General features: G+C 48.2%; 1 protein-coding gene across 2 annotated transcripts in view; it reads right to left on the minus strand.

Annotated features, from left to right (window-relative positions):
• Nucleotides 1-18,777, minus strand: part of LOC119952358 (sodium- and chloride-dependent neutral and basic amino acid transporter B(0+)-like) — a 66,967-nt gene that overhangs the window by 25,055 nt on the left and 23,135 nt on the right. For both annotated transcript variants that reach the window (XM_038776049.1, XM_038776050.1), the window contains 3 exons: nucleotides 4,274-4,406; nucleotides 3,393-3,533; nucleotides 1,646-1,874 (listed from right to left, as the gene is read on the minus strand). In XM_038776049.1, the coding sequence (XP_038631977.1) occupies nucleotides 1,646-1,874; nucleotides 3,393-3,533; nucleotides 4,274-4,406 (503 nt within the window). The remainder of the gene's footprint in view (nucleotides 1-1,645; nucleotides 1,875-3,392; nucleotides 3,534-4,273; nucleotides 4,407-18,777) is intronic.

Genomic DNA, 18,777 nt, shown 5'->3' on the forward strand with positions numbered 1-18,777 from the left:
AAGGAAACTAGGAGAAACTGAGGTAATTTATTTATGTGGGATAAACAAGTCATAAAGTCATAGAGGTTTACAGCACAAAAAGGCCCTTTGACCCAGTGGGCTGCATTCTCTGATTTTGAGACAGCATAGAGCACCCGATAGGCCCCGGAGAATTGCCGGATCCATGGCGGCACTTGCGCACGGCGGCAGCCTGTCGCAGTGGCGCTGTCCAACATGGCACCAGCTGCTTGTGGACCTGACCTGCAAAATAGTGGCCCCCTTTTGGCCGGCCCACACACCCCGGACCAACAGTGCCCCCAGCCCCTGGCAAAGACCCCCTGCCCGCGGATCAGCCTTCCTCAGACTGTGGCGACACTGGACTGAGTCCGCAGCCGCCAGACCGAGTTCCTACCACACGCGACCGACGCCATCCGGAACTTGACCAGTCGGGGACGGAGCTTCGGGAGGTGGGCCTCAGGCAATGTCCTGAGGCGGTCGATACCCGCATGCTTTGGAGGGAGTGGAGCATTGCAAAAGCAGCGCCGCCCCCCGATTCGGTTGTGAACAGGGATTCTCCAGCTGATCGGCGAACGCGATTTCGGTGTCGGTGACCGGAGAATCCCGCACATTAGTTCTGTGCCGGTCAAAAACAACTACCGAACTATTCTACTCCCAAACCTCTCAAATTTTGGTTTGTGGCATTTATCATTTGAGAAGTTCCAGACTGCAAAACAAATACAAGAGTTTTAAATTCCTTGTGAAAGACTAATTGAGATGCACTCCTTTCACATTGTCAATGACACAGAAGAGAATCTCAGAGCCCCGCCATGGTGGGACTCAGAAATTCTGTGGTCCAGCCAAAAGTGCATTGGCATGCAATGTGACTGGATGGTCCCGTCAGCGGGTGAGTGGAAAATCCCACCCCTTGAGTTAGTTTTCCATTCTCCTACCTGAGGCATAAGGCAGCATGACACCCAAGGTCTCCTGCTCCTAGCCAGCCCACGTTTTGGGAGTTTCTGTTCTCAAAACATTAACATGACTTGTGGGCAAACCCACCTCTTCCTCCCAAATCCCCCTCATTGTTGGGGGTGAGCACCAGCAAGAGGAGACGGAAGTCAGCTTTATCTTGAGGCTTCTCAGACACCACTGTGGCTCTGCCTACATTGTAAGATGTCAATACTTTCACTTATTCAGATCAGAACAGTAGCCACAATGTGGTGAATTCAGCTTTTTAAAATTATTTTATGGATGTGGGTGTTGCTGACAAGGCTAGCATGTATTGCCCATCCATTGCTGCCCTTGAGAAGGGTATGAGTAATTACTTAATGGATCAGTCAGCATTGTGGCAATGCCCAGAAGGAGCTAACACCTTCATGTTTTGACTAAACCTTACATACCCACAGCACAAAGCAGTTGGCTCAGGAATGTGAGGTTGAATTGATGAACCATGTACCAACTAATTTGCAAGACCATTTATTTGTGGTGACTGAACACATCAATGCCAGTTGAATTGCATGTCATTTGGCGATCTTTCCTGGTGATACAGAGATTGCAATTCCACTTTTTCCATATTATTCCATGAAACTGCAAATATTGGCTAGGACACTCTCAAGTCTTCAATTTAGAAACATTTCAACAGGAGATGGTGAATAAAATCGGCATTTACCTGACTGCGCAACCTCTGAAACAAGCTTGTCTTGTACATGAGCCATGTATCCCAGGATGGAGAAGATGGCAAATCCAGCAAACACACTCGTAGCACAGTTAACAACACAGACAATGATAGTGTCTGTGAAACAGTTGTTGTGGAATTTGTTGTAGGATGACAGTGTTGTTAAACCTCCAAAAGACACTGCAATGGAATAAAAAATTTGCGTTGCAGCATCTTTCCAGACCTGATAAATAGAACGTAGAACTTGTCAACAATGGATGATTTCAGTTGAATGCATTCAAAAGATAAAACTATAATAGCCATGAGGAACTAGCTTTTATATTAAACAAAGCTAATGATTTACTTAATTACTTAATTGAATTCGACCCTTACTTCCATATAATAAACAATTGACAATCTACACTCATCTATCACTAACCTCTGCACTAATACAAGAACTTGATCTGCTCTCATTTACACTATCTTTCCTACAGTCTGTCTTCTAGCCTTCTCCTTAACTCTCTCATCGAAGGCTTAGCATCAATGCTTGAGAGAATTCTGCATCTAGCCCCCTCTAGTGGTCGATTCGAACATAACATTAATCCTTACAGTTCTGGACGTTTCTCATAATGTCAGTCTCCATTCTTTTATTGAAAGCAGCAAACAGTTCAGGAATACATATTTACCTGTGCAGTGACCCATGACATGGCATGTAGACTAGGGATGGGATTTTCCGACCCCACGCCGGGTCAGAGAATTGGCAAGGGGCGGGGGGGGGGGGGGGATTCCGCCGGTGACCGGAGAATCGCCGCCATTGGTGCCGGCATGGTCGGCGCGGAGCTGGTCGGGGGCTGCTCTACACGGCCCCATCCAGTGATTCTTCACGCGCGATGGGCTGAGTGCCCATCAAGATAGGCCGAGTCCCGCCGGCGGCGTTCACGCGTGGTCTTACCAGGTGGGACATCAGCGTTGATGTTGCGGGGAGTGGCCTGGTGTGGGGGGAGGGTAGGTGGGGGGGGGGTAGGGGGGATCCGACCCCGGGAGGGGGGGGTTGGGAGCCTCCACAGTGGCCTGGCCCGCGATCGGGGCTGACCGATCTGTGGGCGGGCTTATCCTGGTGAGGGCCTATGTTCCTCCATGCCGGGCCTCTGTAGCTCTCCGCCATGTTGCGTCGGGCCGGCACGGAGAAGGCAACCCGAACTCACGCCGGCCGTCGCGCGGATGCGCGGACCCGCAGAGCCCGTCCTGACGCCAGTATCGGCAGCTGGAGCAGCGTGAGTCTCTCGACTGCTGTGCTGGCCCCCTGTGCAGCGTAGGATTGTTGCTCCTTGGGACCTGTTGTCGCCGGTGTAAAACGCTCCGGCGTTTACGACAGTGTCAACACTTAGCCCCAGAATCAGAGAATCCCGCCCTAGGTTTAGTTTTCAGGCATTGAAACCAACAGAATGAATTTAGGATGGCTCCTACAACTGATGGACAGTTCAATTTGTCATGCCCTACCGAACTAGGCATCAAAATTCAAAATCCTATCAGAAGCTTTTCAACATAAGACATAAGCCCATGCTTGGAGGGTAATAGAAACCAACTTACAGTCGGATCTCATTCCAAAAGTTACTTTTTTACATGCTGCCACCATCATGTCAAAATAACTTGACATGCATACATGTTGATAAAATATATACCTGACAGTATTGATTTACTACTAGCTTTTTAAAAAAGCATAACAGTTTGACTGAGAAAACTAAATGGCATTAATTATTACCTCAGCATCAGCCAGTTTGGAGATGTCCGACTGGCTTCCAATGTAGAATTCAATTCCTTTATAGGCTCCCTCCAGGGTAACCCCCCGGATCAGGAGTATGATCAGAACCACATAAGGGAATATCGCAGTGAAATAAACCACCTGACCATGGAGAGGAGCTTGTTAGATTTTTCTGTATTGCTGGTACAACATTTACAGCATTGAATCCAATTGAATGGTACACTGATGTAATCAAAGCAGTAGACTGTAGAAGAGTAGTAACTTCACAAAAAGTATGTTTAACATTGTGCAGTTGAAATCAAACTGTAACTTAATTTAATTACATTAATATTTACTTGCAACACACATTCAAACTAAAGAAGACCATTTGATCCTTGTCAAGGGTTTAGAAGAGCAACATGTTATGATCTTTCTCCCTGATTGGACTCTTCAAGCTTCTCCCGAATTCTCACAAATTTTCTGTTACGATGAGTCTATAATGTATCCCATAACTGTTCACCCATATACATTCACCACCCTTTGTAAGGTAGTTGCAACTAAATCTCTGCTCTAAGGTTAAGGGCTTAAGGTTAATCATTTAGGGGATAGTTAGATTCTATAGATTGTTATTAGTACATGGACTGAATGGCCTCAATCACTCTGACATTGTAACAACTATGGTCAGTTTTGGAGAATTGCTGCTGCTCTTATTAGCAAGATCTTCAGATATTATCCATGCTGGTGTTCCTTGTGTGCTGTGGATTTCCAATACTCCTGAACAAAAAGCTATTAACATCACTTATGTTATCAACTATCTTACTTAAAAGATATTTTTAAATTGTATATATTTTAAAGCAAGATCCTGCATGTTATTACCAAACGGTGCATCACAATCATTTTACCTTTCCTGAAGATTTGATTCCTTTCGATAACGCTGCCCCAACAATCAGCCAGGCCAGAAACAGACAGAGGGCTAAATACCAGACTATCTCCCCAGTCTCATCCACTGAACTGCTGCGGTCCAAAGCCACTTTACTGAATAAAACAACAGGAAACATCTCCTGTAAGGACAATATTCATTAACATTCTTACTGATACATGAAACACATATAGACATAGTGGACAATGTGGACCTTGAGCGATTCTGATGCTCCGGACGTTATGTAGTTGGGGTAGAATTGATGGATTAACTGGTCTTTTACTGGCCATCAATTCAGTATGTTCTCATATAGCATGTATTAGTCAATAATCTGATAATTATTTGATTACCAAATGCTGTGACGCAAGTTAACAAAACCATAAACAAAGCAAAGGAAGTACTCATGGAATGAATTCTAAACTTGGTACATTATGCTAAAACTGGATTGACCATTAGTTCCATACTGTAGGAATCCACGGGAGACAGGAGTTCCATCACCACACCAATATTTATTTACAATAATGATATTACAGGAGCAGCTACAAACAGTGCTGCTAGCAGTCCAGTCAACTTAAGACTGGCTCACAAAGCCTACACAGGTGATTATATGGGCCCCGTCAATGAGCTATCATTGAGGGAGCTCATACTCCAATTGGCCAACCAATAAAGCCAATTGGAGTTCATTACACCCCTCCCCCACAAGGTCCGAGGAATTCCTGCCAGCTGGCATTCCTCTGAGCTTCTTCCTGGTCCTCATGTCTGGGTCTGTCACCTCTGTGTCGTCCGCCGGGTCGTTCTACGAAGTGGGCGGGGTGTACCTTATAGGTGCCCATCTTTTCCCTGACGACCCCCTTGGAAGTTGTTCTTCCTCCTCCTCAGGGAGAGGTGTCGCGGCGGCCTCGTCAAGTGTGTCCATCTCCGACTCTGATGACTGGATGACGGGGTCTGGAGAAATTGCTCGGGGCTGGGGTGTGGGTATCCTTTCCGTCTGGGCTATCCCAGCTTGAGGCGGTCCTGCTTCGCCTGCCTCCAGGTGTGGTTCCGCTGCCCTTATTTGGTCTAGGTGTTTCTTCAGCACCTTACCTCCTATTGAAACCTCATAGGATATGGGCCCTGTTTGGGACTCTACCGTGCCTTTGACCCACATTGGTCCATTCCCATAATTCTTGACCCAAACCGGTGCCCCCACCTGGAAATGTCTCTGCTGCCGACTATTATCATGCGTTGGGCCTCCTGATGTTTCTCCACTTTCCCCGTTAAATTTTGGAAAAGGAGACTCAGCCTCATTCGCAGCCGCCTTCCCATTAAGAGTTCAGCTGGCGGTATGCCCGTTGTGGAATGCGGTGTGGTCCTGTAATCAAACAGCCAGCGGGAGAGCTTTGTGTCTATTGACACTGCCGGCTGCTTCTCGAGTCCCGCTTTAAGTGTCTGGACCGCTCTCTCTGCCAGGCCGTTGGTCGCTGGATGGTAAGGGGCTGTTTTGATGTGACGGACTCCGTTTTCCTTCAGGAATTTTCCAAATTCCCCACTTGTGAATGCCGTTCCGTTGTCTGACACCAATACCTCTGGAAGTCCATGTATTGCAAACGAGGACCTGAGCTTTTCAATTGTCGATGCTGTACTTGCCGTGTTTACCCGGTGGACGTCCAACCATTTGGAGTGGGCGTCCACTATCACCAAAAACATTGAGCCCATGAAAGGGCCGGCATGGTCAATATGCAGGCGGGTCCATGGTCTGCCTGGCCATTCCCACGGGTGCAATGGCGCCGCTGGTGGCACTCCTGGCACCGACGTACCAAGGCTGCTATGTCTGTGTCCAAACCTGGCCACCAAACGTAGCTTCGAGCTAGCATCTTCATTTCAGACACCCCTGGGTGTCCGTGATGTAACTTAGTTAAGATTGCCTGACGGCCCTGAGCTGGTACGATTACCTTGGCTCCCCATAATAGGATACCGTCTTCTACGGTTACTTGGTCCCTTCTGCTCCAGTATGGGTGCATCTGGGGCTCCACTGGTCTTTCCAGTTCCCCTGTTAGCAGTAAATGCTTCATCTTGGCTAAAACTGGGTCTTTTTGCGTCCACAACCGAATATGTTGTGCGTCTACTGGTAGGGTGTCCAAAAATGTAGAGTCATTACTGTCTCCTCTACTTTTGGTATTTGCGGCGGAGTGTCCGGGAGGGGAAGTCTGCTCAAAGCATCTGCATCTGCTACTCGTGTTTCCGGTCTGTGCTGCAGAACGTATCTATATGCCGCTAGTAGCAACGCCCAGCATTGGATTCTAGCTGATGCAATCGGGGGTGTTGACTTGTCTTCTTTTAATAACCCTAATAACGGCTTATGGTCCGTCACTATGGTGAATTTCCACCCGTACAGATACTGGTGAAATTTTTTTACTGCGAATATCACCTCCAGTCCTTCCTTCTCGATTTGGGCGTACTTCCTCTCAGCCATCGCCAAGGTCCTCGAAGCATAGGCTATTGGCCGTTCTTCCCCATTCCTTCCTCTATAGGCTAAGACGGCTCCTACCCCGTATGGGGATACATCACAAGTAACTACCAACTCCTTCCTTGGGTCATAATGCTCTAGGTCATTTTCGGATGACAGCTGTTCCTTAATGTCCCTAAATGCTCGGTTTTGGCGGGTGGACCATTTCCATTCTTGCCCCTTTTTTAGTAGCTGGTGGAGGGTTTCCAGGATGGATGTCCTATTTCCAATAAATTTTCCATAATAGGTTGCCAACCCTAGAAATGATCGTAACTCCTGGACAGTGGTGGGAGCTGGGGCTTCTTTTATTGCCCTTACTCTGTCTTCTAATGGATGTAAGCCTGACTCGTCTACTTTATATCCCAGGTACGTCTCTTGTGGGGCCAGAAAAACACATTTTTCCCTTTTTAGCCGTATGCCTGCCTTTGCGAAACGCCTGAGCACTTCCTCCAGGTTCCTTAAGTGTTCCCTGTTTGTCCTACCCATGATTAAGACATCATCCAAATAAATCGCCACCTGCGGTAGTCCCTGCAGCATATTTTCCATCGTACGCTGGAATATAGCGCAGGCTGATGACAGTCCAAAAGGTAGCCTAGTATAACGAAAAAGGCCCTTCAGGGTGTTGATTGTAGCGAACTTCTGGGAGCTCTTGTCCAGTTTAAACTGCAGGTAGGTGTGGCTCATGTCTAGTTTTGTGAACAAAAGCCCACCTGCCAATTTGGCATGTAGGTCGTCTATTTTCTGGATTGGGTATTTGTCCAGCAGTGGGTATTTGTTTACTGTCTGTTTGAAATCTCCACAGAGACGTATCGAGCCGTCTGGCTTCAAAATTGGATATTCCGGCGCTGCCCATTCCGAGAATTGTACTGGTCTGATAATGCCGTCGCGCCGTAACCTTTCTATTTCGTCATCTACTTTCTTTCTTAATGCAAAAGGTACCGGCCTTGCCATACAAAATTTCGGGAGGGCTTCTGGGTCTATGTGCAAAGTTGCTTTGGCGCCTATGATTTCCCCCAAACCTTCCTGGAAGACCTCCGGGTATTTTTGGAGTACTCCACTCAACTGCCCGCTTCCACTCTGGAAAATTTTCATCCAATCTAATTTTAGGTCTTTCAGCCAGTTCCGTCCAATTAGGCTCGGTCCAGAGCCCTCTACTATCGTCAACGGTAATCTGAGCAATTGTTTCTCATATTCCACAGGTACATGAGTCGTGCCTAGAACTTCCAGGGGTTCCCCCTTGCAGGTTTTAAGTTTTGTCGATATTTTTGTTAGGGTTAGTGGCTGGAGTCCATCTTTGATTTTTCTAAATGCTGCCACTCCCATTACTGATACGGCCGCACCCGTGTCTATTTCCATTATTGTCGGTGTTGCACGTTTTACTTGAGTGTATTACGCGTTTTATTGGAGTGTATTAACACGCCTCCGTTTAAAGGCCGTGTGCTTAACACTACTACGGCTCTGTGTATGTAATTCTGCTCAGGAGTCGCCAGGTGCCGTATTTAGACACCTCACAAGTATATCAAGGTCAGGTTCAAAGTAATAAATCTGTACACCGATTAGTAAGTTCAAACGATTGATATTTATTATAACAAATATAATAAATACACATGCATACGCTAAAGAGACTAAGTTACTTCTAAACTAAACGACTAAAATACTTATCTAGACAGGAACAGGCAAGGTCAGGGAGCGAGGCCTTCGTCCCGTTCTTGGTCTGCAACTCTCAGGGTCTTAAAATCGTCAGGGTCTAGCAAAGTCTGGATCACGTAGCGATCGTTGTGGTGACACTTACAGTTCGATGGCTGGTGGCTCAACGGCTGGTGATGGAACTGGAGTCAGGATGCAATGTATCAACAAAGCGATGAAAACAGCAGAGAGCCGGAGCCAAAAACAACAGACCGAACCATGTGCGGGGTCTACTTTTATAGGTCCCCCAAAGTCCGTGCCTCTTCACGGCGGTTCTCTACCTGCTGTGTATCGATTGGGCCTTCTCCCAATCGATATTTTCCAAACCCCCCAATCTGAGGGTCGCTTCTCGATGGGTGGGGCGGTCTCTATGGTTCTTTGTGATGGATACTATGGTGCCGTTTCGTCTGGGCGTCTACTCAAAAGTATCCATTCATACCTAAATGTTTCTATTGTGTGGGCCTGGATCTGGATCACCTCATTACTATGTAAATCGTTGTTGCCATTTACACCTTTAGCTGAGATTCTGCACCTGGCCACAAACTGGTTTCTGTACGTGCAGAATGCTAATTATCCTTCTGCAAACTGCTTGCCCTTGCTAAGACTGTTTTCTCCCTGCAGCCTTAGCAGTATTCCATTTTGTAGCCCAGTGTCCATCTTAGGTGGCTACATCGGCCGCCCGTTCACCCGTGGGGTAATCCTAATGGGTTCTGCTTTCTTTGTTGTAATATTATATAATTGTTCCCCTTCGGAGGAGGATGGGGCGTCTAGGTTGTGTACTTCCCTGCGTCCCCACCTGCTATTCCTCTTTTGCCACCTCCCTCTAGGGTTTCTGTCGTTGTTACCCCATTCTGTCTGGTGCCAGAAACGGTCCTTCTTTGTTGGGGGAGCCTCAGCCGGTACTTCCCTCTGTCTCCAGTTAGTCCTGGCAGACTTGGGGGCAGTTCTGGGGTTTTCCTTTTTCCCTCTGTTCCTCAGGTTTTTCCTGAGAGCGGCTATCTGGTAGCAGGACCCGTTGTGGTAGTCCCTCTCACAGGTATCTACCTCCATTGGCGTGCCCTGTAGTTCCTGCGCCCCACTTGCTGCCTTTTCTAGGGACAGTGCGAGCTGTAACGCCTGCCTGCAGTCTAGCTCCCTTTCCGCCAACAGGCGTTTCTGTATTGTGAGGTCGTTTATACCGCACACTAACCGGTCCTGAAGCATTTCATATAGCGTTGGGCCGAACTCACATTTTTCTGCCAGCCTTCTCAGACGGGTCAAGAAATTTGTGACTGACTCCCTGTCTTCCCGCTTCGCTGTGTAGAATCTGTACCTACGCAAAATGAAGAGTGGTTTTGGGTCGTAGTGCTCTTTCACCAATTCCGTTACTTCTTGGAAAGTTTTCGTGTCCGGCGCATCGGGATAAGTCAGACTACGTATAATGGTGAAAGCGGAGGGTCCGCACGCCGACAGCAGGGTAAGCCGTCTCCTTTCGTCCGTCAGTATATCATTTGCCCGGAAGAAGTAACACATTCTCTCCACATACTGGGACTAGTTCTCAATAACCGGGTTGAATGCCTCTAACGTCCCAAAAAAAGGTATTTTTTTAAATGGCAAAGCTTACCATCCGAGTGCGGCAGCTGGTCTCCGCAAAATTCGTAGTTTACCTCGTCGCCACTGTAGTAATCCACGGGAGGCAGGAGTTCCGTCACCACACCAATATATATTTACACTAACGATATTACAGGGGCAGCTACAAACAGTGCTGCTAGCAGTCCAGTCAACTGAAGACTGGCTCACAAAGCCTACACAGGTAGTTATATGGGCCCCCTCAATGAGCTATCATTGAGGGAGTTCATAATCCAATTGGCCAACCAATAAAGCCAAGTGGAGTTCATTACACATACTTAGAGCACATCATGCAGTCTGGTCACCGTATCATAAAATTATATATAGGGCAAGATTCCGTGGCCTCCCCATGGTGTTTTTCTAGGTGACAAGTGGCAGTCGCCATAGGCCAGTGGTGGGATCTTTTAGTCACGTCACTGCCAATGGAATTTGCCATTGAATCTACCCCATGCTGCCAGGAAACCTGTGGCGGGGGTGCACAGTTGGCTATTGGACCCCAGCGGCATGAACAGCTGGAAGATGCCACCCATAGGCTCTGGAGAAAGTGCAGAGTAGATTTACATTATGAGAAATGCTTGGGCATACATATCAGGAAAGGATTGACAGGCTGGGTCTCTTTTCTGGAAGGCTGAGAGGTGATCTAGAATCATAGAATCCCTTCAGTGCAGAAGGAGGCCATTCGGCCCATTGAGTCTGCATCAACACTGTGAAAGAGCACCCAACCCAGGCCCAACCTCCCACCATAGACCCATAATCCCACCTAAGGGCAATTTAGCATAGTCAATCCACCTAACCTGCATATCTTTGGACTGTGGGAGAAAACATAACACCTGGAGAAAACCCACGTAGGCACGGGAAGAATGTACAAACTCCACACAGTCACCCGAGGTCAGAAGCGAACCTGGGTATCTGGTGCTGTGAGGCAGCAGTGCTACCCACTGTGTCCATGAGCCACCCAAAGTTGAATTCTTTAAAATTACAGAAGATTTTGATGGAGCACATACAGAGAGACTGTTTCATCTCAAGGGGAAGAACATAACCAGTGGTCATCAATATAAGACAGCCACTCAGGAATCCAATTGAGAATTGAAAAGAAACTTCACCCAAAGATTGGTGAGAACTCACTTCCTCAGGCTTGTTTTTTTTTTATCTTATATGTGGTAGTCATGGTCTTGAACTTACAGATAAGATGCAAGGTGATACTGTCCGTGAAGTTTATGTTTTATTAAAGATTGATAACTGTTTACTATTTAAGGCAGACTTTGCACAAGGCTTTATATAGAATTATCTCTCTCCACGCTGTTGTCATGTGACCCTTTGTCATTGAATATGTTAACATTAACCATTTGTACTGCATTTTCCACAAGTCTCTGATTCAATAAATACTGTTTACATTATCCAACATCCTTGCCCCACACCCTAAGGGACCGATTCTCCCAAAACATTTAAAATTAATTTGTGGCCTGTTTTTCAGGGAGTTACCAGCCGACTCTGCCGGTGAATTTCCCACCGCTATTCAGTGACGATCACTTTTTTGGGCCCTGGGGAGTTTCTCATCAGTTCATGCCGCACTTAGAGGGCTGGATTCTCCGCAGCCTCGCACCAAAATCGCGTTTGGCATGGGGACAGAGAATCAACATCCTCGCGTCCGCGTATTATGCCGCGCGGCAGAGGGGGGCATTGCCAGAGGCCCGCTCAGTGATACTCCACTTCTGACCAGCCGAGTTCCCGATGGCGTGGAACTAACATGGTGTGGCCTGTTGGAATTCTCTTGAGGCAGCTGCGGACCCAGTCCGCGGCCACCCTGGTGGAGGGCAGGGGGATCGGGCACCGGGGAGGGACCTTATAGGCGGCCGGGGCACAGATCGGGCTGGTCCGATGCAGAGGCGGCAGCTGATTGGGGGGGGCTAGTTTCTTTGTGTAGGCCCGCGGTCCGAATCCGCCATGGCGCTCGGCGCGGCCGCTGGAGGCCGCCGCCATGTGTGTGCGCAGACCCGGAACCGGAAGTGCGGGGGCCCCATCCGCAGCCAAAGCTGCGTGAAGCAATCCGGGTCCCTGCTAGCCCCCTGAAGGCAAGTGAATCGCCTGGTATTTGCTTCTGGAAACTTGGGAGTGCAACGCCTGCATTTTTATGCCGGAGTGGGGAGCATAGCACCATTTTAGGAGAATCCAGCCCAGAATTTTTTTAGCATGTGCAACCTGAACTCACAGACCGGGCTGCTAATTTGATAGGGTGCTCCGATCTCTGAGTGAGCTTATACCTTCCACTCATGGGCAATGCCACTCCCCACAGTCATGGACATAACCCCGCACCTCCCAAGTGAGGACACCCCACTGTGGGACCCCTGGGTTCCCCCTTCTTCATGCCCCCCCCAAGCCTCCTTACAGCACCCTCTCCCTTCCAGGGCCCCCACCCATCAACACTCCAACTTCCCTCTGACCTGTCCTTTACTCCCCCACCCTTCAACCCCCTCCCCCACCCTCATTGCATGGGCATGAACCCCCTTGTCTCTTGGCCTTTGGCAGTGCCACCGTGGAACTTGGGCACCCTTGCATGGCCACCCTGGCACCCAGACAATGCTCCTGCTGACTTGGCAATGGCATCCGGCCACCTTGGAAGTGCCAGGGTGTCAGTGCCAAGATGCCAGCTGAGCAGTGCCAAGGTGCCCACGTGCCAGTGGGAGGGCCAGGGGATCATCGAGCACTTACCCTGACCACCCAGGGATCTCACCTGGCCTGGGAGACCCCCGGATGCCGTATTACCTGGTCCACGTTTGTGTGGACCAGCATTGATTGGCGCCCGGCTGGAGAAGCCAGCGAATTGAAGGAGTTTGTTGGATCCTGCACTGGTAGATGATACGTAGGTTCACAACCTACTTCCTCGAGCATCATTCAGTCACATCCATTTGCGGCGGGTTTCCGAATCCGACATCGGAGAATCCCGGGAGGCATGGAGGATGTCCGGAGACTCGCAGGAGGGCTTTCTTGAAATTCTCCTGCCCTGTTGCGCTCAAACGAGAGCCCAACACGGCCAGAGATTTGCGTCCTAAATCTCTACCTTCACCCCTGATTCGAAGCGACAAACTTGGTGATGGTTTCAACAATCTCCCCAACTTTGTTTGCATCTCTCTCGGAGGCTGCACATGATTCAGGTTCTCCATATTCTTTCTTGAACTCTGTACAGTAATACGTGTATCTTCAGACCTTTTGTTCGCTGCTCAAGTTATTATCCTAATCATCAGGTTATCATCCTAATCATTCGGTAGTTGGTGTATTCAATTGATAGTCCTTGTTTCATTGATATGAGTGCGCTTCTATTTCTTCTCACTATCCCATTCTCACAAATATAAGGGGCAGGATTTACCGGCTGTTCACGCCGGCGGGAAATTCTGGCCCCACGCCAGCAAACTGATTTAAAATGGCCTCTCTTCTTGGCAGGACATATTTTGTGCTGATGAAACTTTTTCCCGCCAGAACAAGAATGGCGGCAATCGGATTCTCTTCTCCCTTTCTCTCTCTGGAATTGAGTGCGGTGGAACGTTTCCATGCTGTAAACTAAACTGAATTAGATGTTTTTCTCCAGGATATTTCTTCATTACCTCAAATAAAAACAATGTTTTGTTTTCTCTCTTCTGCCCACCACGCTTTCTATACAGCTTTCAACAGGATCAATAGATCTGCAAAAAATCCAAGACTCCCAGAAAAATGCAATCCCGAATGAATTTGTCTTTCAGGGTTCTGTGTCCACAATTTTCCACTAATCGATGTAGCTCATTTATAAAGAAATCAATGTTTTCACCGGTCTTTGGGTGCATCTATTGAATTTTGCTCATTCTATAATGGTATTTTTCTGAAGACTAAAATATGTAGCAAAGGCTGTGATAACCTCTTTGTACAATGTTATGGCTTTGTTTATGCACTGTCTGACCATAACATTGTCTGAACTACTGTCTGCTGTGTACCGTGTACAGTAAAGTACTGACCTGTTCCTGCTAGTCTTCAATGCTATCTCTGATGCTGTGCTGTACCTGGTAAACCTGCAACACCAGTTCTGCCACTTCTCAGCTTGATCTGGACCTTCCAAATGGTCGAAGACTTCCACATGGATAGGTTTTCCTCCATTTCTTCCTTTCGTCATGTTTAACCACCAACATCATTATTGTTGGTATTTGGTCATTGACATGGACGGGATTATCTGCTCCTGAGGCTCAGTATTGACGCCGTCGTAAACGCCATCACGTTTCCCAACCGCGTCAAATTGGCATCAGGATCAGCAATTCTGACCCCTACAGGAGACCAGCAAGGCACTGGAGCGACCCACTCCGCTCCAGCTGCCGATCCCAGCGTCATATGGGCGCCGCGGGTCCACGCATGAGCAGTGGGACCGACGCGATTTCCGCACATGCGCGGTGTCTCCCTTCTCCGCGCCAGCCCCAACGCAACATGGCGTAGGGCTACAGGAGCCGGCGTGTAACAAAGAAGGCCCCCTGCCTAAGAGGCCGGCACACCGATCAGTGGGCCACGATCGTGGTCCAGGCCACAACGGAGGCAACCCCCAGGGTCAGACCCACCCCCCCATATCCCCCTCACTGACCACCCCCAGATCCTTCCACACCAAGGTACCGCCGGGTGAGACCAGGTTAGAACGGCGGCAGCGGGACTCGGGTTTTTTGGTACGGCTGCTCAACCCACCCTGGGCGGAGAATCACCGGGGTAGGGGGTGGGGCCCGTAGAGCGGCCCCCGGCCAGCGCCGCATGGACCGCATCGCACGGCTGGCGGGCAATTCTCCGGTCTGCGGAGAATTGCGTCCAGGCGCAGAGCCGTGTGGCGGGATTCCCGGCTGTGTGGCGGGACCGTCCCGGCGATCTCCGGCCCAGCCACCGTGGCCTGAGAGAATCCCGCCCATGGTAGTTGCGGTCCAGAACTTACAGATAAGGCTGGAGATGAAGATGGTAGCAAATATATTTCACAAAATGTCATGACATTTATAAGGTAGTCTCTGCATAAAACTCTACATAGGACTATCTTTCTCCAAGGACTGTTAAGATGCGATCCAAAATCACCGATGGTGTAGATTATGGGTGAGATTCTTTAGCTTCTCAGCCACATGTTTCTTGGCAGCTGGAACATGGGTGGTATGGTAGCACAGTGGTTAGCACTGTTGCTTCACAGCACCAGGGTCCCAGGTTTGGTTCCTGGCTTGGGTCACTGTCTGTCTGGCGTATGCAGGTTACCCTGTGACTGGGTGGGTTTGCTCCAGGTACTCTGGTTTCTTCCCACAAGTTCTGAAAGATGTACTATTAGGTAATTTAGGCATTCAGACTCCCTGTGCACCCAAACAGGCGCTAGAATGTGGCAACTAGGGGCTTTTCACAGTAACTTCATTGCAGTGTTAATAAAGATTATTATAAAGTGACAATAAAGATTATTATTCAGGCTTCAGGTATTTGGATAATTGGAGCGCATTCTGGGGAAGGTGGGACCTGTACAAGCAGGATGGGTTGCATCTGAACCAGAGGGGCACCAATATCCTGGGGGGGAGGTTTTCTAGTAGTCTTCGGGAGGGTTTAAACTAGTTTTGCAGGGGAATGGGAACCGGATTTGTAGTCGAGCAACTAAGGAAGCCAATATTCAGGACGCCAAAGCACGTAGTGATGCAGTGGGGGAGGTAACACTGACAAAGGAGAGTTTTTGCAGGCAAGGAGATGGGTTGAAGTGTGTATACTTCAATGCAAGAAACATCAGGAATAAGGTGGGTGAACTTAAGGCATGGATCGGTACTTGGGACTACGATGTGGTGGCCATCATGGAAACTTGGATAGAAGAGGGGCAGAAATGGTTGCTGGAGGTCCCTGGTTATAGATGTTTCAACAAGATTAGGGAGGATGGTAAAAGAGGTGGGGGGTGGCATTGTTAATTAGAAATAGTATAACAACTGCAGAAAGGCAGTTCGAGGGGGATCTGCCTACTGAGGTAATATGGGTTGAAGTCAGAAAAAGGAAAGGAGCAGTCACCTTGTTGGGAGTTTTCTATAGGCCCCCCCAATAGCAGCAGAGATGTGGACGAACAGATTGGGAAACAGATTTTGGAAAGGTGCAGAAGTCACAAGGTAGTAGTCATGGGTGACTTCAACTTCCCAAACATTGAGTGGAAACTCTTTAGATCAAATAGTTTGGATGGGGTAGTGTTTGTGCACTGTGTCCAGGAAGCTTTTCTAACACAGTATGTAGATTGTTCAACCAGAGGGGAGGCCATATTGGATTTGGTACTTGGTAATGAACCAGGGCACGTGATAGATTTGTTAGTGGGGGAGCATTTTGGAGGTAGTGACCACAATTCTGTGACTTTCACTTTAGTAATGGAGAGGGTTAGGTGCGTGCAACAGGGCAAGGTTTACAATTGGGGGAAGGGTAAATACAATGCTGTCAGACAAGAATTGAAGTGCATAAGTTGGGAACATAGGCTGTCAGGGAAGGACACAAGTGAAACGTGAAACTTGTTCAAGGAACAGGTACTGCGTGTTTTTGATATGTATGTCTCTGTCAAGCAGGGAAGAGATGGGCGAGTGAGGGAACCATGGTTGACAAGAGAGGTTGAATGTCTTGTTAAGAGGAAGACGGAGACTTATATAAGGCTGAGGAAACAAGGTTCAGACAGGGCGCCGGGGGGATACAAGATAGCCATGAGGGAACTGAAGAAAGGGATTAGGAGAGCTAAGAGAGGGCATGAAAAATCTTTGGCGGGAAGGATCAAGGAAAACACCAAGGCCTTTTACACATATGTGAGAAATATGAGAATGACTAGAGCGAGGGTAGGCCGATCAAGGACAGTAGCGGGAGATTGTGTATTGAGTCTGAAGAGATAGGAGAGGTCTTGAACAAGTACTTTTCTTGAGTATTTACAAATGGGAGGGGCCATTTTGTTGGAGAGGACAGTGTGAAACAGACTGGTAAGCTCGAGGAGATACTTGTTAGAAGGAAGATGTGTTGGGCATTTTGAAAAATTTGAGGATAGACAAGTCCCCCGGGCCTGACGGCATATATCCAAGGATTCTATGGGAAGCAAGAAATGAAATTGCAGAGCCATTGGCAATGATCTTTTCGTCCTCGCTATCAACAGGGGTGGTACCAGAGGATTGGAGAGTGGCGAATGTCGTGCCCCTGTTTAAAAATGGGAATAGGGATAATCCTGGGAATTACAGGCTAGTTAATCTTACTTCGGTGGTAGGCAAAGTAATGGAAAGGGTACTTAGGGATGGGATTTCTGAGCATCTGGAAAGACACTGCTTGATTAAGGATAGTCAGCACGGATTTGTGAGGGGTAGGTCTTGCCTTACAAGTCTTATTGACTTCTTTGAGGAGGTGACCAAGCATGTGGATGAAGGTAAAGCAGTGGATGTAGTGTACATGGATTTTAGTAAGGCATTTGATAAGGTTCCCCATGGTAGGCTTATGCAGAAAGTAAGGAGGCATGGGATAGTGGGAAATTTGGCCAGTTGGATAACGAACTGGCTAACCGATAGAAGACAGAGTGGTGGTTGATGGCAAATATTCAGCCTGGAGCCCAGTTACCAGTAGCGTACCGCAGGGATCAGTTCTGGGTCCTCTGCTGTTTGTGATTTTCATTAACGACTTGGATGAGGGAGTTGAAAGATGATACGAAGATTGGTGGAGTTGTGGATAGTGAGGAGGGCTGTTGTCGGCTTCAAAGAGACATAGATAGGATGCAGAGCTGGGCTGAGAAGTGGCAGATGGAGTTTAACCCTAACAAGTGTGAGGTTGTCCATTTTGGAAGGACAAATATGAATGCGGAATACAGGGTTAACGGTAGGGTTCTTGACAATGTAGCAGAGCAGAGAGATCTTGGGGTCTATGTTCATAAATCTTTGAAAATTGCCACTCAAGTGGATAGAGCTGTGAAGAAGGCCTATGGTGTGCTAGCGTTCATTAGCAGAGGGATTGAGTTTAAGAGCCGTGAGGTGATGATGCAGCTGTACAAAACCTTGGTCAGGCCACATTTGGAGTACTGTGTACAGTTCTGGTCACCTCATTGTAGGAAGGATGTGGAAGCCTTGGAAAAGGTCCAAAGGAGATTTACCAGGATGTTGCCTGGAATGGAGAGTAGGTCTTACGAGGAAAGGTTGAGGGTGCTAGGCCTTTTCTCATTAGAACGGAGAAGGATGAGGGGCGACTTGATAGAGGTTTATAAGATGATCAGGGGAATAGATAGAGTAGACAGTCAGAGACTTTTTCCCCGGGTGGAACAAACCATTACAAGGGGACATAAATTTAAGGTAGATGGTGGAAAATATAGGGGGGATGTCAGAGGTAGGTTCTTTACCCAGAGAGTAGTGGGGGCATGGAATGAACTGCCTGTGGAAGTAGTTGAGTCGGAAACGTTAGGGACCTTCAAGCGACTATTGGATAGGTACATGGATTAGAGTAGAATAATGGAGTGTAGATTAATTTCTTCTTAAGTGCAGCACGGTAGCATTGTGGATAGCATAATTGCTTCACAGCTCCAGGGTCCCAGTTTCAATTCCGGCTTGGGTCACTGACTGTGTGGAGTCTGCACATCCTCTCCGTTTGTGCGTGGGTTTCCTCCGGGTACTCTGGTTTCCTCCCATAGTCCAAAGATATGCAGGTTGGGTGGATTGGCCAAGATAAATTGCCCTGAGTGTCCAAAACTCTATGATTAACCTAGGAGA

This window comes from Scyliorhinus canicula, chromosome 17, assembly GCF_902713615.1.
Source record: "Scyliorhinus canicula chromosome 17, sScyCan1.1, whole genome shotgun sequence".
Taxonomy (NCBI): Eukaryota; Metazoa; Chordata; class Chondrichthyes; order Carcharhiniformes; family Scyliorhinidae; genus Scyliorhinus; species Scyliorhinus canicula.